Raw genomic sequence first — 21392 nt, forward strand, 5'->3', positions numbered from 1 at the left:
ACTTACTCCAATCTCCCTGTAGTTAGACCTGCTGTGAAGGGAAAGTTGTTGTTTCCTCCTCCAACTCAAGTACACTTTACATCCCTTTCATATTTGCAGAGGAGAAAAAAAGGCATGAATTATACTGTGATATGAATGACTGCCTGGACGCGTATTACTTATTTAGTTATTTGCTCTGCATAAAAATGATCTGTTTGGAATGTAAACCTGGAACAGTAAATGCGGTACTTACCACGCTGGGTTCACACCCACTGTCATCACCATTCTCAGAGCGATCCTTTTGTGTAAATTCCATTTTTCTATTGATGTTGCTAAGCAGATGACTCCAATTAGCAGTAGATGAAAATCTTTGAAATAAGCAGATGCCACCTGAAATTATAGTTAAGCCCATGATCATTTATTTATGTTGGTGGGGGGAAAATGAGATTGCCCAAGAAAGCAATTTTGCTTTCTCTTAACTTTGCTGCTCTTAGCTGTGACCTTCAAACTACTTAATCTTTCTATTTGGTTAAGAAAAATGTAGATGCATTAGAATACAAATTTGAAGTAAGTTCTATATTCTTACCCAGAAATAGTAGTGTTAAGGAAGAATGTATACAAAAAAAAAAAAAAAAAAGAAAGGGAACCCAAGATACTGGGTTTTTATTTACTTTTATTTTTTTATTTTTAATGTTTATTTATTTATTTTGAGGGGGGAGGGAGAACGAGTAGGGGAAGGGTAGAGAGAGGGAGAGGGAGAGAATCCCAATCAGGCTCCACACTTAGCGTGGAGCCCGATGAGGAGCTCCAGGCATGGCTCTATCTCACGACCACAAGATCATGACCTGAACCAGTATCAAGAGTTGGATGCTTAGCTGACTGAGCCACACAGATGCTCCATACTGGGTTTTTAAATAACTGTGTAACATCAGGAAACTGCCTTCAATGTCTTAATTTTTCCTCCCCTCAGCTGGGGTTAATCGAGTTATGCTGCTATGGTAGAATGACAATGACTGTGATTTGGGAAAGTCCAAGTTAAGTCTCCAACTTGCCAGTGTCGTTGATACTATCCATTATGCCATAACTTCAGTGTCACTTCTTAATACTTTGAATGGTTTTACCTTCAAAATCATTTGCTAGAAAATAAATACTCTTCAATAGGAGCCAACATTTTAAACCATTTTTAGCTAACACCATTGAGAGATTAGTAGAGTGTACAGACACTTTGGGTCCACCTATTTACCAAAGAATGCTCTGAGGTATGTTACATACATAATCTTTTTCTGAAACAGCAGCAACAACACAAAGATGTTGTGGTCAAATAAGTTTAGAAACCAGAGAGTTTTGAAATGCTAGCATTTTCTTTCCCATAGATCTCCTCAAAATCTTTAAATACTATACTTATAATATTTAAACATTAAATTTTATAAATAATATAAACATTATATTATATATTTATATTAAGTATACCTTTAATATATATTGCCACTCCAAGAGTTCCATATACAACATATTTCTCAATTTATCTAACCACAGAAAACTTACTTTTAAATTCTTAGGTGCTGTACCTCATGAGACTGATATTCAACAGACCTGACTTTAGGACCCGCTTGGTTAAACTGAATCACAAGGCTGTGCAGAAAAGAGACGATTATAAGAGGAAATATCCCTAAGGCACCTGAGTGGCTCAGTCAGTTAAGTGTCTGACTCTTGATTTCAGTTCAGGTCATGATCTCACCATACGTGAGATCAATCCCCACAGCAGGCTCTGCGCAGACAGTGTGGAGCTTGCTTGGGATTTCTCTCTCTCCCTCTCTCTGCCCCTCTTCCACTTGCACACTCTCTCTCAAAATAAATAACTAAACATTTAAAAAGAAAGAAGAAATATCCCTTAAAAATATCTGTTAGAAGGAATGGAAGAGTTGGAAAATAACTATTCTAATATGAAACCACAAAGGAATAGAAAAATCAGTCTTCATGATGATTTTGCTATTAAAATTTTTTTAATGTTTATTTATTCTTGACACAGAGAGAGAGGGAGACAGAGAGAGAGAGAGACAGAACATTAGTGGGGCAGAGAGAGAGGGAGACACAGAATCCAAAGCAGGGTCCAGGCTTTGAGCTGTCAGCACAGAGCCCGATGTGGGGCTCGAACCCACGAACCAGGAGATCATGACCTGAGCTGAAGTTGGACACTCAACGGACTGAGTCACACAGGCGCCCTTATTTTGATATTTTGAGTTGTACCTGCACTTTTAGTATAACCCACCAAGTCTGGCTTGGTTTCAAAACAAAATAAAAATTAGCCTTGGAATTAAAAGTGGACAAGTGGATCTCTTCTTTATGTTTTGTGAAAAGTTAGTTTATTATGTTTTCAAAGTTTATATGTACCTCTTTGCGTTTTGTAGTAATTGCATAATAGAAAATAATTATATCAATTTCCTTATTATTTCATTTATTAATTACTCTAACATTGGACAAGAGTTTACTATGCACCAAAACTGTTATATGAACAGGGAAGGCAAGAATAAATGTCTCACATGTTTTTCCCTCTTCACACCTCTTCAATTCTCAAATATCCAGCTTTTCTAAACAGATTTTACTATTTTTCTGTATTGTGGAGCCCTGTTTGTTTCCTTTATAGCACATCACATTATGTAGTTTGTTATTACACTATACATTCTAAGAGGACCAGGAATCTGTTTTGCTAGTCATTGCATATTTGGCACCTAGTACAGTTCTGGTACAGAGTAGGAGCTCAGTAAATAATACTGGATGAGTGAGAGAGGGAGGAAGGGAATCCACGTACAAACTACACTCTCTGAGCTCCTAAATCCCAATTGTCTACCCTCTCTTCCCAAACTTCTAACCTCTTAACTCTCTCAGTCCTTACATTCAGTATAAGTATTCTTTCAATTTATTAATTTACTAGTGTTTACAACCTGACAAACCATTTTTTTCCCTTCCTGGGTCTATCTCTGCCTCTCTGAATTTTTCTTCTTGGCCTACTTTCAAAATTACTTTTCCTCTACCTTTTTTTAAATGTTGGTACTCTATAAGGTTTGTCGCCAGTCTTCTTGTTTTGTACCCCTGATTATTGAATCTTACAGATTCAATTTCTAATTCTATGTGACTAAAATCATGTTTGGCACATAGTAGGCATTCAATACATATTTGTTGAATTAATGCTAATGACACTAAGGTGTTTGTGCCCAAACAGATAAGTCTTCTGTGTTCCAGACTGGTGTATCCAGCTGGACATTTCCATTTGAATTTCCTATAAATATCTAAAAACTCAGCATATGCCTTTTTGTGGCAAATGAAACTTCCATCTACTTAGTTGTCCAAGTTAGAAACCTAAGGGTCAGCTCTGATTCCTTTTTCATTTCCAATAAGTGCGTCTTAGTCACTAAGTCCTATTATTTCCAGTTCCCCCGTCTACTTTAAATTGTCCACTTTGTTCTATTCAAACCTTATTACTACTCAAACCTTTAATTGAGCTCCTTACTGCTTCTCACATGGTTACCGTTTGATCTGTCTTTTTCTAATCCACCCCTCACCATTGTCACAATTACTTTTCTAAAGTACAAATCTAATCACATCATTGTGCCTCCTATACTCCTTCAGTGGACGCCATGTGTTTTAAGACCAAAATCCAACCTTCTCAACACGTCTTGTAAGACTCTTCATCATTTAGTCCCATTTCACCTTTCCAGCTTAGTCTTTCAGTGCTCTCTGCCAACTTCTCCTTATGTGTGAAACTCTCCAATCACAGAAATGCTTTAACACTCGGCTGTCATTTAACCTGGAACGACTCTATTCTCTTATTTTGGTTACCCATAATTTTCCTTCATGGATGAAATCAGATGTCAATTCTAAGATGCCTTTCCTGACTACCCTAAACGTGGTTGGATGCCACTTCCTTTTGTGAGAGCACATCTTAATGCACGTGGTGATAATTTTGTTTTTTACTTTATTATTCCCTTTATTAGACTAGCTATATGTTGAAGGCAGAGATGTGTCTTATTGATCATTGCATTTATGGATTTAGGACATTCATGGCACGTATTGGCACTCAATAGATACTGAATTAATAAGTCCCTAGACTCAAGAAGCTTACAGGTTACTAGGTGAGAAAAACAAGGTAACAAAGACAGCAGTAAAGTATCACAGGTGCATGGAAAATATTTCTTCAAGCTATAGCTGAGGCTCAAAGAGTAAATAACCACCTTTTTCTAGGAGAATTGGGAAACTCTTCTTACAGTACCTGATATTCAAATTGATTATTGGAAGATAAATAGACATTTGAGTTTTCCTCTGCTCTTATCTCTTTTGCAGTTTTTCTCATGAAAATAAACCCTACTTACACTATTCCATCAGTCTGAGAATTCTATGAAAAAATAAATGCAGAATTATTTAAAAAATTACCATGTATTTAAAGAAATACATAGAAGTGAGCCATTATTAGTAAATTATTGAACACAGAAGGAAGTCCAAGACCATAAGATACTCTTGTATTTCTCTTTAGATTATGTCAGCAGTTGGCAGACTTTGTCTGTAAAAGGTCAGATAATAAATGTGAATTTGTGAGCCTCATTGTTTGTACTGCAACTACTCAACTTGTCTGTAGCACAAAAGTAGCCAGAGACTGTAAATGAACAACCATGGCTTTGTGTGTTTCCAATAAAACTTAAAAAACATTTTTTTTAATGTTTATTTATTTTTTGAGAGAGAGATTGACAGAGTGTGAGCAGGGGAGGGGCAGAGAGAGAGAGGAAGACACAGAATCTGAGGCAGGCTCCAGGCTCTGAGCTGTCAGCACAGATGTGGGGCCCGAACTCACGAACCACAAGATCCTGACCTGAGCTGAAGTCGAAGGCTCAACCGACTGAGCCACCCAGGTGCTCCTCCAGTAAAACTTTAATTTAAAAATTGGGTAGCAGGCTGAATTTGGCCCTCAGACTCATAGTTTTCCAGTCTTAATAGACTCTGTAAACAAAAAAATGGCCTGCAGCCCAATTGTCTAAATGCAAACAGTTATAAACCTAAGGAGGAAGTCTCACGTTCTTTGGTTTTCATTGTATTACCCATTCTTTGGGTTTCATCACAGTATATTTGTAGCACATTAGTCACGAGTATATGTGTTTGTTTATAGCCCATGTGTATAGGAGGTAATAGGAGAAAATGCTACTGGTCTGTAAATGACACTGGTAAATATAACTATTTTTGAGGCAAAATAAGCATGTCAAATAAAATTCTAATGAAATTTGAAATCTGTTTTTAAGATCAAGGTAGTCATATTTCTGTCTCAAAGTGGGATTTCACCAAAACACATGCACTTTTGCTATCAGAGCATGTGGGTTCTCTCTTAGCTATAAAATTTACCAGTTCACAAGCTTCCTACAAGTCAGTATACTTACCCATAAAAGTTCAATAATACTTCATATCAAGTTTGTGAATTAAATGATATTTTTTAGAAAAATGCTCAGTTATAAAGTATATGATTATATTAATTATATTATATTAATTATATTATATATTATATTATATTATATTATATTATATTATTATATATATTTTGTGTTTAAGAATATTTATTTATGCTTTGTTGCTAAATCCAATGGTCAATTTCCAGTTTTCACATTAATTGACCTATTAGATTTGACACATTTGATCACTGCCTCATCCTTAAAACATTTCCAGGATCCCACACTCTCCTGGTCTTCCTCCTACCTCAATAGCCTATCCTCATTCTTCTTTGCAAATTCTTTTTCTTCTTATAAATCCCTTAATATTGTAGTTCTCCAATTAGTCAGTTCTTTGTTTGTTTTTTATCTTCACTCATTCTCTAAACGATCTCATCAACTTTTAGAGCTTTCAGTATCATGTATATGCTGATAATTCTCAAACCTGTATCTCCAGCTCAGCTCTCTCTCATGAACTCTGGTCCCATTTGTATTTAACTGCCTATTTAACACCCTCACTTGTATATCAAACAGTTATTTCATACTTAGTGTCCAACTTTGTATTCCTGGTGTCAGCCTCTCTTGTGCAACAAGCCTACTCTGCCCATGGTTTTCCCCATTTCAGTTGATGGCAACTCCAATTTTCCAGCTGCCAGGTCAGAAAGTTCTGAGGCATCCTTGAATTCTTTCTTTCTATCATATGCTCTATCAAATCATACAGGAAATTTTGTTGGTTTTATCTTAAAAATACATTAACAATATATTCAATATCCCTATTACTATCCCTTGTCTGAATTAACCATGGCCTCTCAACTGCATTATTGCAATAACCTGCTACCTGTTTCCTTCTTTCTGCCTTGTTTCTCAGCATAGCAGGTCTAAATTATCCTTTTAAATAAAAGTCAAATTGATCATGCCACTCCTCTACTCAAAATTCTCTAGAGAGTCTCATTCTCATTTCATTAAAATGTGACTTATGTTGGCCTACTTTGGCCCTAGATGGTCTAGTCCCTCTACACATTATCTCCCTGACATCATCTTCTATCATTTTCTCCTTCACTCACTTTGTTCTAATCATCCTTCGGACCTATTCCTGCCTTGAGGTCTTTGTGGGGGCCGTATGGCCTTCAGTGACGGCTGTTCCCCAGATATCCACATGACTAACTCCCTCATCTCCTGTAAGTCTTTGTTCAGGTATTGACACCTCATTGAGTCTACTCTGATGATCCTGTTTAAAACTGCAACCCTCTCTAGATCTTTATTATCCTGTTGCTTTTTTCCATAGCACCAATTACCTTCTAACTCCCTGTAATTTACCTATGCATTAAGGTATATTGTTTATTGTCTCTTTTCTCCTATGAAGACAGGGACTTTTGTCTGTATTTACTCATTAATGTATTCCCAAGATCCTGGCAGAGTCCTAGCACATAAATATTTATTGCACGACTGACCTAAATATATAACATCTGCATATACATATGAGTATCTTCATATTTATATCTATAAAATTTATATATAAACACTTTTTCCATGACGATAATAATAATAATGATATTTGTTTTGGAATATCTAATTCGGCACACTAAATATTTAGCATTTCAGATTTTATTCAATAGATATGAGAGAAATTCAAAATTTGTTGACATTATTTAGTACAATAAGGTGTTCAGTAAGATACAGATATTTAGCATTGACTTAATAAATGCATAACATAAGATTAAAACTATTGTGGCCAAAGAGAAGGATGTGTAAGGCTCTGAACTTAGACAAGGGTATTAAAGACACATTAGTCTCCATGGCAAAGTTGAGATTCCAAATCCTTCAGAAGGGCTGGTATGATATTTAACACCTTTAACTGTGGATATTAAAACTCATAAGAATAATTGATGCCTAGTATCTATCACTGTTTCACATTTTTATTTGATTTGATTATTATAACAACCTCTGGATTATGAGAAAAAAAGAGTTGCTAAGGGACATGATCAGGACCATACAAGTTATTAGTGGTGAATATCAGGTTTTAAGCTCAGGTCTTCTGAATAAATCTCTAGCCCTTTCCCCATAACTTTGGTCAGATATTTCCTAGTAAAATTCCAGTTGCCCGTTCTGGAAAGAGGATCATAAGACTGAAGAGCAGTTTGCTACACTGAAAGTCCTAAGGACTTTGATTTGTTTCAAGTTCCTACTAAGCTTAGGGTAAAAAAAAAGTCACATAAAATTTGCAACAAATTTAGGCTGAAATGAAATAGATTCACTTAGCTTTGCAACAGTCAGAATGTTTCTAGTGAGGTATTCACTCTTGTCAATGTACAAATAATGATAATATTAACTAATATATAGTGAGTGCTTACCACGTGATAGACATTACATTCACTAACTATCTAATTCATAAGTACCACTGACAAACTGGAGGTAGTTCTGGGAACAGGAGTGAAGATGGTGGTGATGGCACAGGTGGAGGTGGTGGGGTTAAGGAAGGGAGTTGAGATGCAGAAACCATAAAGACTGGAGGGGGGGAGACTGAAAGAGGAAATGGTATTTATTTTCACATCAAAACCAGCAATGTCATGTGGAAAAAAGATGAAGTTTTTATTGTTGCTATTGTTGCTGTCCGTGTGTGTCTGTGTGTGTGTGTGTGTGTGTGTGTGTGTGTGTGTGTACGCGTAATCTTAGACATTTAGAGGAAAGTCTAGGGACAAAGTGACTGAGTTTGACACTGGGCTCAGTAAAGCTGAGTGAATCAAGTATTCAAAGTGTTAAAAAACATATGTATTTTTTTGAAGGGTATTCTAAACCCACACACAGGAAGACCCAAACACTTCCTGAGTGATCTCATCTGTAAGAGCTATTGAGAGGGGAAATTCCTGCCCAGGATGAAATGATCCAGAAGTACGAGCTCCCAAGGCTAAGGTTCTATGACTGTTAAATTAGTCTGAGGTTGACACTTCTGGAGACAAAGGACTCTTGGACAGGTATTGGCAGCCTGACTAACGCAATTGCTGACAGTACCTAGAATTTTGCTGCCTCTAGCCAGGCCTCCACATTCTGTAAAGAGGCAAAGATATTTCTTTGGCAGTTCCCACAAAACCAGGCTTTCCTAGGCATCCTTCTTCTCCTGTCTTCCTTTAGCCTCTTTGCTACAGAAATGCCCCAGTTGCAGTTAATCTTGCTTTGATCTCAGCTTCTTTTAAAAAGTCAATTTAGTCAGTTTCATTCTTATTAAACCGTAAAAGACAAATACGTCACTGTTGAACTAGTTACCTTTAGAGGTACAACCACCTAGGCCAGCAGGACAGGGGTTAATAACTTAACACACTACGTTTAAGAACTTGCCTGCCCCTTCTTTTAAATTTTCCTTTACTGGGAGCCATGTAGCATGTTGGAGCATTTGAGAAACTTCTTAAATTATAGATCCCAGATTCTGTGGGCAGCAGAAGGGGACGAGAAGCTACACTCTCTTCCCAAGCAATGGTGCTTAGAAAGAAAAGAGTCAAGATTCTGAGGGAAGGAAAAATGCAGTAAGAAAAGAGGAGTAAAATGGATCTGCAACGCAAAAAGAAGAAAAGAAGATCTTGAACCACGAAATGAGGAAGAATGACATGAAGAGAAGGAAAGGAATTGCTTCTCCCATAGGACAAAAAACAAAACAAAATAACAGCAACAAAAAACCCCATCTCTATATAACATGGGTTATTTAAAAAGAAAAATCTCTACCCACGTTATAAGACAGATGAACCTCAAGTTAGCAATATTGAACCCTGGCAGAAGATAGAAGTCCAAAGGTGACAAATTGCAGGGGCTGGCATCTTGAACTTGACATCTTTCCTGAGATTCTTTCAGCTGTGGTTTGGGCAGTTGTGTGCTGGGTGGCTGGAGACTGCATGAAGACAGATTTTCTGATTTCAATGCATTTCATGCTTTTAATGGGAAACTGAATCCATTTTCTTCAGACGGGTACCCTCAGATTGTATAAAGGTAAGAAACACCTCTCAGCATGAATAAACTCCTCTCAGCAAGAACAAAATAGAAATACACATGAAAGTTAATTTGGCTTTATCTTTTGAAATGGCAGGTTTCTGGAAAAGAAAACAGGGTAGCTTTTTCTTCATTAAAAACAAAAATTGCTTTTCTAACACTGTGTGAGACCAAATTCTGTTGAAAAGAAAAAGCTTATGCAGGATGTGAAAAGGTTGGCCCTTTTGTTGGGAGAGAGACACCAGCCATAGATGTCAGCCCAGGAAGGCTGGACACGCATTTCTCCTACTGACACATATGACTCAAGAGGCTACAGCCTGTGTTTTGTTTCTGTCCACCTGAATGCAGACATACATGCAGAATTCTAGGGAGAAACAACTGGAAACTTGCAGGACTAATGTGGAAGCTTTATCAATAGGATTATTGCTCCCTTTCAATACAACTTTCTCAATGGGAGTATCAACACAAAATAAGGAATCTAATTATCACATACATTTGCAAGAGGACTTACGTTCTTAGAAGGCATGATCCCAAACAATGGAAACATTAAACCAGGCAGCAAAGCTGTTACTGACAGAGGCAAAGCTTCTGTAAGCCAAAATGTGGCAATGACAAAGAGTGTGTAGGCACATTCTGCTTCCTGGAAAGAACAAAAGAAAAACGCAAGGTGAAATAACGAGGCTGGGAAATCATTAATCAAATCACATCCACATTTGCTGAATGGAGCTGTGTCACCGAGAAAGTAAGAGGAAACTCTGGAGGTCTCTGAACCTTTAAGTTGGGCAGCAAATAATTATTTCTCAGGGATTCTAAGAGCCAAAATTTAATAAAATGAAAAAACGAAGACAAAAAAGTCCTCAGTTTTTAATTTTCATTCACCTTCCTTCGAAACAGATAACAGCATATAATCAATTTTCTGTGCTCATATCGGTGTGTGTGAATGCTTGTGTTCACTTTTATTTGCCTATAAAATGCCCTCCTGGTTCTTCTGGAGTGTGTAAATAGCCAAGTTACTGCCTTTCCCCTGGGGCAAGACATATATGACTTTTAAATGTGTTCCCTGGTGCCTGTTGGTGGCACATGTACACCTGCCTTCCTCTCCTACTAAAGGGCGTAAATCAACCTAGAAAAAACTTTTTGCTGTATTTTGCTTCAGATAAAGACGGGCGGTGCCAAGCTACATGAGATGGATGGGACTAAATGAGCTCCTAAGTAACATGGACCTGGAGTTTAAGAGCCTCCTGCTTTGCTTTTTAGAAAGACAGCTGAGCTCCTGGGGAAACACAGAGAGACTCAACAGAAATGAGATTCTTAACAGAATCTGTTGCTTTGCTAGGTATAAAATTGTGTGTTTATGTTTTAGGATGTTGTTAAAAAATGGTTGAGATTTGGGGCTCAAGATGGCAGAACTGAACTTGCCTACTCCCATAGACACAACAAATCTATAGCTACACATGAGATAATTTGATCAGAAAAATAAACTTAGGAACTACCTTAATAGTTTCCTTCACAACAAAGGATAAAAAAGTCACATCTGGACAGGTAAGAGAGGCAGAGATGTGGTCTCACCAAAAACCCTGTGTATGGTATGGTGACCCACCATTAGGAGATATCTCACAAATATGAAGTTACTCCCTGAGGAGTGAGGGGTTTGTGCCCCAGATTGGACACCTCAACTCTTGGGATCTGTACCAGAGAGAGGAGGCCCCCAAATCTCTGGCTTTGAAAACCAGTGGGGCTTAGGTTCAGGTGAACCATGAGGCTGTAGGGAATGGAGATTCTACTCTTCAAGGGTTCATGTACAAATTCACCCACCCTGGGAGTCAGCACAAATTCAGCAGTTTGAAAAGTGCTGAGACCATACACGAAGGAGAGTCATTTGCTAATCTTAAAAGTGTCTCCCAGAGGGGCAGAGCCTGTTAGGATTCTGTCCAGGGAAAGAGGTGCTGGTTGGTGCTATTTTTGCATTCTTCCCTTGCCTTGTGGTGTCCACCCCTACAGCCTCCTCCGCCCTGCCAGAGCTGGGAGGCTGAGTGTCCTACACTCACAGCCCTGCCAAAGCTAGCAGGAAAGTGTACCCACCACAGAATATGCCCCTCGAGTGCCTGGCTCTGCTGGCCAGGGAGGACAGCATTTCTGGGCAGTACAAGTCTACAACAATCAGAGAGATAGTCGTTGGCATGCTACCACCTAAAGAAACAAGAAAAAATACAAGTAGTCTAACTTTGTACCTAAAGGAACCAGGAAAATAACAATAAAGCTCAACATTTGTAGAAGGAAAAAAATAATTATTTTTCAAATTAATTCCAAATTAATTTTATGGAAATTATTTCCATTTCAGAGTGGAAATAAATAAAATAGACACTAAAAAGACAAGAGAAAAGATCAATGGAACTAAGATCTGGTTCTTTGAAAAGATAAACAAAACTCAAAAACTTTTAGCTAGACCTACGAAAGAAAAAAAAGAGAGAGGACTCAAATAAATAAAGTTAGAATATCAGATAAGTTATACCTGACATCAAAGAATTACAAATAATCATAAAAGACTACTATGAAAAATTATATACCAATAAACTGTACAAACTAGAAGAAATGGATAAATTCCTAGAACTATACAATCTTCTAAGACGGAATCACGAAGAAATAGAAAATCTGAAAAGACCAATTACTAGTAAGGAGATTGAGTCAGTAATCAAAAACTCCCAACAAGGAAAAGTCCAGGACTGAAGAGATTCACCAGTGATTTCTACCAAACGTTAAAAGATCTAACACTTCTCATTCTTAAGCTTGTCCAAAAACTGGAGAGGAAGGAATGCTCCCAAACTCATTTTATGAGACCAATATCACCTTGATACCAAAACCAGAAAAGGACACATAAGAAAAAAATTACAGGTCAATCTCCCTAATGAACATAGATGCCAAATCCTCAACAAAATATTAGCTAACTGAATTCAGTGGTACATTAAAAGGATCATGCATCATAATCAAGTGAGAATTATTCCAGGGATTCAAGGATGGTTCAATATCTACAAATCTATCAAGGTGATATACCACATTGATATAATGAATGATAAAATTTATATGATCATCTCAATAGATACAGAAAAAGCACCTGACAAAATTCAACATCCTTTTATGATAAAAACTCGACAAGGTGGGTATAGGTGGAATAAAACTCAGTATAATAAAAGCCATATATGACAAGCCCACAGCTATCATATACTCAATGGTAAAAAGCTGAAAGCCTTTCCTCTAAGATCAGGAACAAGACACAGATGTCCACTCTCACTACTTCTACTCAGCATAGTACTGGAAGTTCCAGCCACAACAATTAGGCAAGAAAAGCAAATAAAAGGAATCCAAATTGGAAGGAAGAAGCAAAACTGGCACTATTTGCACATGACATAATATTATATAGAGAAAATCTTAAAGACTCCACCAAAAACATTACTGAGACTAAAAAATTAATTAAAATTGCAGGACACAAAACAACTATCATTTTTTGTGTTTTTATATAGTAACAATGCACTATAAGAAAGTAAATTAAGAAAACCATCCCATTTACAACTATATCAAAAAGAATAAAATACCTGGGAATAAATTTAACCAGGAGGTGAAAGATCTGTATGTTAAAAACTATGACATTGACGAAAGAAATTGAAGACACAAATAAATGGAAAAATATTCTGTGCTCACGAGTTTAAAGAATTAATGTTGTTAAAATGTCCATATTACCCAAAGCACTCAAGAGATTCAATGAAATTCCTGTCAAAATTTCAATGAAATTTTTCACAGAATTTGAACAAACAATCCTAAAATTTGTATGGAACACAAAAATATGAACAGCCAAGCAATCTTGAGAAAAAAGGACAAAGCTAGAGGCATCATGCTCCCTGATTTCAAATGATATTACAAAGCTATAATAGTCAAAACAGTATGGTATTGGCATAAAAACAGACTCATAGATCAATAGGACAGTATAGAGAGTTCATAAATAAACGCACATATATATGACCAATTAATTTATGACAAAGAAACCAAGAGTATACAATGGAGAAAGGACAGTGTCTTCAAATAATAGTATTTGGAAAACTGGACAGCCACACACAAAAGAATGAAACTAGACCACACAAAAATTAACTCAAAATGGATTAAAGACTTGAATGTAAGAACAGAAATCACAAAATTACCAGAAGAAAACATAGGCAGTAAGCTCCCTGACAATGGTCTTGATGATACCTTTTTTTTTTTTGATCTGACTCAAAAGGCAACAGCAACAAAAGCAAAAATAAACAAATGTGACTACAACAAACTATAAAGCTTCTGCATAGAGAAGGAGACTATCAACAGAATAAAAGTTAACCTAATGAATGAGAGAAGATATTTGCAATTTATACACCTGGTAAGGAGCCAATACCCAAAATATATAAAGAATTCATAAACTCAGTAACAACAACAAAAAACAATTAAAAATAGGCAGAGGACCTGAATAGACGTTTTTCTAAAGAAGACACACAGATTGTTAACAGGCATATGAAAGGTGCTCAGCATCACTAATCTTCAGGGATATGCAAATCAAAACCATACTGAGATCACCTCACACCTGTCAGAATGGCTATTAGGAAAAGGAGAAGAGATAGTAAGTGCTGGCAAGGATGTGGAGGAAAGAGGAACACTTGTGCACTGTTAGTAGCAATGTAAATTGGTGCAGTCAATTTCCAGCCCCACTGGAAAACAGTGTGGGGGTCCTTCAAAAAATTAAAAATAGAACTACCATATGATGATCCAGTAATTCCATTACTGGGTATTTACCTGAAGAGTACGAAAACACTAATTCAAAAAGAGATATGTACTCTTATGTTCACTGCAGCATTATTTACAATAGCCAAGGTATGGAAAGTACTACGTGCCCATTGATGGATGAATGGATAAAAATATGGTGTATGTATGAATACCTCTGAGCCATAAAAAAGAATGGAATCTTGCCATTTGTGGCAACATAGAAGGCCCTCCAGGGTATTGTGCTAAGTGAAATAAGTCACACAAAGAAAGACAAATACCGCATGATCTTACTTATATGTGGCATCTAATAAAGAAATGATCACACAAAATCAAACCAAGCCAAACTTATAGATACAGAGAACAGATTGGCGGTTGCTAGAGGGGAGGGGTTGGGAAGGCAGACAAAATGGGTTGAAGCGGATCAAAAGGTACAAAATTCCAGTTATAAAATAAAAAGTCATGAGGACATAATGCATAGAGCATGGTGACTACAGTCAATGACATTGTATCTCCAATTTGCAAGATGCAAAGAAAGTAAATCTTAAAAGTTCCTAAGAAATAAAAAAGAAAAAAATGTAAATTTGTATGGTGACAGATGATAACTAGATTTACCGTGGTGATCATTTCACAGTGTATACAAATGTGGAATCACTGTGTTCTATACCTGAAACGAATCTAATGTTGGATATCAAGTATATGTCAATAAAAAAATGGTTAAAGTATATTATTATATTTGGCTTATATAAATAATTTTGAAATGAAATCACCTGGAGAGTACTAAGTGGTCAACAAAAGTTAGCATCTATCATATGGCTTTGTTTGGCTCCCACAGTGCTTAATCTCTGCAAATCCTGAGTTGCATTTGAGACGTTTACAAAAACTGTCTGAGTTTAATGAGGTGTTTTACTTATGATTTTCCCAGGGCAACAAAATTCCTAGCTCTGCTGCCCTCTGATTCACCCATGTCAGGCTGAATCCTCTGAGCCTGGTGTTTAGTCATCTGGCACCGCTGCACTTTCAGCCGGGGGTCTAAGAAATCCATAATAACCTAGATTATGTTATGTCTTCATTGTGTTATCTTTTTAAAGGAGAAAGAATAAGGGTGTTTGGATGTTGACAGGTTTCTAGAAAGTCTGCCTCTATAATCTTGACAACAAAACGACGAGACAAACCTGAGCCTTGACTGAAACTTCTGATTTGCTCTGAAGAGACTTTGTGAATACTAGCTTCATTTAAAATGCCAGTGCGTGAGAACGACCAGGCCTGTGTTTTCTCTTGTTGAGAACACATGAAGTTCCTCCAAAGTTTCTCCTTACGACTTTGTTTTCTACCATATTTGCAAGAACCCAGATTTCAAAGAAAAACGAACCCTTTCATTGTCTGGCTCTTCAGCCACAGCCAGATCACCTATCCATCCCCTGTCCTTTTTCTCTCAGATCTGCCCATCAACCTCCACCCCACTTCGTCCACTGCAGGCAAGACTGTTCTTCCTGACCAGATCATCTTCCACTTTGATTTTGTCATCCCCTTGTATAAAGCCAGATTAAGGGACTAGCCACCCTGAAATCTATTTGTAGTACCAATCTGTAACGGACTGCTAAAACAAAAATAAACGGAAAAGACGGCGCTAGCTAACAAAACCCCCGTTTCATCTCCATATGGGTCTACTTCAGCTAAACTTCATACTCTGCTCAGTGGCCGACTTTTTAAAACACAATAAAAAGCAAAATTTCAAGTATCAAATTATTAGCTTCCCTAATAACTTTCATATTTTAACTGGCCCAGCCCGGACTTAAAATCAAGTCAGTGATTTTCAGTTGTTTATTGAAAATAATCCAAAATCCTCATCTTGCATTCGAGGCCACTTGAACTCTAATTATAAGACTTACCCCAAATACTTTCTGACATCAGCTATTTCTTTAAACGTATTTTTTTAAGGTTTATTCATTTATTATCTCTGAGAGCGAGAGAGAGAGAGAGAGACAGAGACAGAGAGACAGAGAGGAGAGGGCACACAAGTAGCGGAGTGGCAGAGAAAGAGAAGGATACAGTAACCAAAGCAGGCTCCAGACTCTGAGCTGTCAGCACAGAGCCCGAAGCGGGGCTCCAACTCACAAACACGAGATCGTGACCTGAGCCAAAGTCAGATGCTTAGCTTAACCAAATGAGCTACCCAGTGCCCCTCAGCTCTCTGTTTCTAGGGAGTTTATTTATGCATCTTCTTGATACTTGGGTTCTTATCCCTGCTCCTCATTATGCAGCCTTTTTCTGAACTTTAATACATAATGTTCAGCCAGGTAGTCATACCAGTAAGCCCCCAGATGCCCTTAAGTGGAAGCTTCTACCTGCCTGTAACCATACTCTAGACCCTTGGACCATTTGATCCAGTATGACTGGATGAAGTTCATCCAGTTCGATTTGGATGAAGCAGTTGGAAGCTGATGACCCTGACTAACAAAATATAATTTATTTGACTCATGATGGTGTGTGTATGTGTGTGTGTGTGTGTGTGTGTGTGTGTGTGTGCATGCGCGCACGTGTGTTTAATTTGAATCATGATTTACAAACCAAATTTCATACTAAAAATAAAATCTGAATTCCTGGCTTTCCTTGAAAAAAAAAAACTAATGAATTTGGTAATATTAGGATAATATTCTTCCATGTCAACAATTCTCCAGACTCAAGCAGAGCGTATCCTTCAAGACAGACTTGTGCTTTTCAGTTCTGCACAGCACCTCTGCACCATTTCACTTTATTCTCTTGTCTGCTTGGCCTTTGTTGGCATTTGAATAAAATCTCTGGTAGTAAAAATGCTACCTAGATACTCTGCCTTGCAAGTACATCTTTCTTTACCATTTCAGAACCAACATTTGGACTGTGTGTTTGAATTTCTGTGTGGCCCATGGACCAGTAGCATCAGCATGAGGCTAGAGCTTGTGAGAAATGCAGAAATCAGGCCCTTCCCCAGACACACTGAATCAGAATCAGTATTTTCAGGTTCCCCGGGTGATTCGTATACAAGTTAAAGTTTGAGAGGCAGTGGGTTACTTCCTTTTCCCCTTTTCTCTTTAACTCTGGCCTCCAATTTGGAAACCAGATACAGGTTTCCAGGTACTGCTCCCAGGTAAAAATAAACTGCTCAAATTTAATCCCTAGATTTAGAACATATTTTGAAAAGTTGTCCATCCTTCAATGTAAGGTTCAAATTTATGTCTTGTCTATGGAGCTTCCCCCAAACACTCGAACACATTTCATACTTTTGCATTTGAGTCCCAGGAGATTTTAATTGCAGCTGGCTAAGGCACCACATCTGCATTGTCCCTAAGAGCTGCCTTCCCAGAATTTGTGGCAAGTGCCCCATTTTTCATATCTTGAGGAAAACTTAAAGTCTAGAAAAGGAGGAATAGAGAATTCTCTATCTGGGTGAGCAAGATGGCAATGTCAGTTTTCTTGGGAGAGTGCTGGGTTACACCTGACATACAGGTATTTTTCTGATTAGCAACCCTTTTCATTCTCAAAAGTGTCCCTCTTTTGGCTGATAAATTATAGTCACATCCTATTGATATCTCCCTCCAGTTCCTGTTTTCTATTATGTGATCTTCCTTGGTCAGGCTTGGAGTCATGGTAAGGAAAGTGTTCTTTCCCATCAACACTCTTCAGGCATTTAACAACAGAAGGTTAACCCAGACACAATGTTAAGCATTTTTTTAAAGAACCTAATATTAAAATATGTCGAATTATTTTTAAAAATCAAATATCTGTGAATATTCTTGTTAAGAAGTAACAAAAGAGGGACAAAAACATTTCATTGTTTTCTGTTATTGGTATCTATTTAAAAAACACTAATATTAGGGTAAGGAATTTTTGGTGACTAGGTTCTTCTAATGAAGGAAAAAAAACAGACAACACGTAAGTTGTCTGTGCTGCCACTGAAGGGGTATCCTGGATATCTGGTTCACAGAACCAGTTCTGAAGTAGAGGAAAAACTCCTTCATTTTGTCGGTAGAAAGCTGTAGACTGGCCCATCGTGTCTAGCTCTCCCATATTTATCTCCTGGTGATCGCTTTAGTTTTTCTCCTCCATCTCTTTTTCCACCTTCTTGGCAAGCCCCCCATCCCTAAAATAGAGCTGCCCCACCATTACCACCATCACACATCACAACCACCGCTACGGCCACCACAGGCAAATAATGATAAAGCCACAGTGAAAGGAGACCGATGTCTGCTCAGTTAGATTGTGGGCGAATTGTTTTCCCCTCTCTTCCAATGCCTCTCAAGTCTAGTAGAAATCACTGATACCTTATTCAAATGAACTCTGCAACTATAATTTAAATAATTTAATTTTAAAAAGTAATAATTTAAATAAAATTTTGTTCTAGAAATAGGAAAGCACTTTAGTATGAGTTCTTGAACTGAGTCAGAGCAACACAATCATGTCCACTTCTTCTGTGTTTATTGTGAAGGAAAATAGAGTAAGAAAAAAAAAAGATTCCAAATTCTAAGACTGATCTTACAAAAAGGATATTTAAAATCATGATTCATTCTCAAGATGCTACATGAAACGAGGGTGGGGGAGTTGAGACAGCTTTTCCAAATAAAAATACCTCAAAATAAAAGAAAAAAAATTCTGTTCAAAAATTTATCTGCTCTCTACGATTTCCAAAAATTACATGGGCAAATTCAGCAAACAAACCACATCCAGCCAGACAAAAGACAGTTGTGCAGAATACAGGTGTTGTAAATTCTATTACACAGTATGAGGTTTAATGTCACTTAACCACGGTCTCCCACTCTGTGTGTGTCTGCTGTACCTCCCTGGCTCATTTAGGGCCATCGCCACTTTTTCTGTTGCATGAAGATTCTCTCAAATACCAGAGAGAGATGAAGCTATTAAGTGCAGACTAATTACCAATATGAACAGGAGATTCCTGTTTTCTGACATTAAAAAAAGTATTAGAATCTTTCTAGCAATATATCTTTAATTTTTTTTCTATTTTTTAATTTAAATTCAAGTTAATAAAGATACAGTGTAGTCTTGGCTTCAGGAGTAGAACCCAGTGATTCATCTCTTACATATGACACCCAGCGCTCATCCCAGCAAGTGCCCTCCTTAATGCCCATCACCCATTTAGCCCATCCCCCCACCCACCTCCCCTCCAGCAGCCCTCAGCTTGTTCTCTGTATTTAATTTTTTTCATGCTTATTTATTTTTGAGGGAGACAGAGACAGCGTGAGCAGGGCAGGGGCGGAGAGAGCGAGGGAGACAGAATGTGAAGGAGGCTCCAGGATCTGAGCTGTCAGCACAGAGCCCGATGTGGGGCTTGAACTCATGAACTGTTAGATCATGACCTGAGCTGAAGTCAGAGCTTAACCGACTGAGCCACCCAGGTGCTCCTGTTCTCTGTATTTAACCGTCTCTTATGGTTTGTCTCCCTCTCTGTTTTGTTTTTTTGTTTTTTTTTTTTTTAGTTTGTTTATGTTGAGAGACAGAGGCAGCACAAGTGGGTGAGGGGCAGAGACACAAGGAAAGAGAGAATTCCAAGCAGGCTCCACACTGCTTGGAATCCAATGTAGGGCTCGAACCCACGAAGCTGTGAGATCATGATCTGAGCTGAAACCAAGAGTCGGACGCTTAATCAACTGAGTCACCCAGGCACCCCAACTTCCCTCTCTGTTTTTATCTTATTTATCCTTCCCTTCTCCTATGTTCATCTATTGAGTTTCTCAAATTCCACCTGAGTGAAATCATATGATATCTGTCTTTCTCTGACTGACTTATTTCACTTAGCATAATACCCTCTAGATCCATCACGTTGTTGCAAATGGCAAGATTTCATTCTTTTTTCATTGTCGAGTAGTATTCCAATTATTAAATAAAATATTGAGAACATATGAAAAAATAATATAACACTTGTACACTTCATCATATTTAAAAAATGTTGACAACTTGCTACATTTGCTTGAATTTTTTAAGTAAATAAAACATTCCACGTACAGTTCGGGACATATAAACTACTCCATTGCTTTCTTCTTGGTCAATCCTTAAAGCCAACCACTGTCTAAAATGTGGTTTGTGGGGCGCCTGGGTGGCGCAGTCGGTTAAGCGTCCGACTTCAGCCAGGTCACGATCTCGCGGTCCGTGAGTTCGAGCCCTGCGTCAGGCTCTGGGCTGATGGCTCGGACGGAGCCTGGAGCCTGTTTCCGATTCTGTGTCTCCCTCTCTCTCTGCCCCTCCCCCGTTCATGCTCTGTCTCTCTCTGTCCCAAAAATAAATAAAAACGTTGAAAAAAAATTAAAAAAATAAAATAAAATAAAATGTGGTTTGTACCCTTTCTACCCATATTTTTGTGATTTTACTACATGTAGACATTAATACATTATAGACAATAAACACCGCATGGTTTTAAAATTAAACAAGGCTTACTGTCTATATCATTTTTTAACTTGTTTTTTTACTCATGCAAAAAATGCCTTTTTACCTTAATTTCCCATCTTACTCATGTATTTCAAATGTGTTCATATTGATACATGTAGACCTATTATTAATTCATTTTAAATGGATATGGCATTTCTTTTTCTGCATTTATTACAATTCATCTGTCCATATTTCTACTGAAGGTTTAGGGCTCTTTCCCCAACATCTTTGTACCCTGCCTCCATGTGGATAACAGGAAAGAGATTTTCAAAGCTCGAGTATATATCTAAAACTAGTAGTGAAATTTCTAGATGGAAGGCGTGGATTCTAACTGTAGTGAGTATTGCTCAAGTGATATCTAAGATAGTTGTATCTGTTTATATCAGTACCAACAATGTGAGAGAGTTCCATTTCACCAACCATCGGTATATTGGGCTAATTGATTTATTTGACAATCTGATGGTATGAAAAGCTCCTCTTAATTTAATTTGCATTTGCTTGAATACCATTGAAGTATTTTTTTCATGGTAATTGAACATAATTGTTTCTCTCCTGCAAATTACCTTATTTATAACCTCTTATTCTTCTGTTGCTTCTTTGCTTCTTTTTTTCATGAATCTGTGGAGTTACCTTTTAGATTCTTAATATTTATTTAGAAGTTAAATATTTTCAAATATTTTTCTTAATGTCTGGCTCGCCTATGCAATTTGCTTCATTGTATTTTTGGTTGACAAGTTTTTAATTTTAATGCAGTTATTTTAAAATGTTCTTATTTTT

The 21392-nt window shown here is 37.4% G+C and overlaps 1 protein-coding gene across 5 annotated transcripts in view; it reads right to left on the minus strand.

Moving 5' to 3' along the window:
* Nucleotides 1-21392, minus strand: part of SLC13A1 (solute carrier family 13 member 1) — a 142699-nt gene that overhangs the window by 109388 nt on the left and 11919 nt on the right. For all 5 annotated transcript variants that reach the window (XM_019825748.2, XM_019825750.3, XM_019825749.2 and 2 more), the window contains exons 2-3: nucleotides 9931-10059; nucleotides 233-369 (exon numbers count right to left, since the gene is read on the minus strand). In XM_019825748.2, the coding sequence (XP_019681307.2) occupies nucleotides 233-369; nucleotides 9931-10059 (266 nt within the window). The remainder of the gene's footprint in view (nucleotides 1-232; nucleotides 370-9930; nucleotides 10060-21392) is intronic.

Source organism: Felis catus, chromosome A2 (genome assembly GCF_018350175.1).
Source record: "Felis catus isolate Fca126 chromosome A2, F.catus_Fca126_mat1.0, whole genome shotgun sequence".
Taxonomy (NCBI): domain Eukaryota; kingdom Metazoa; phylum Chordata; class Mammalia; order Carnivora; family Felidae; genus Felis; species Felis catus.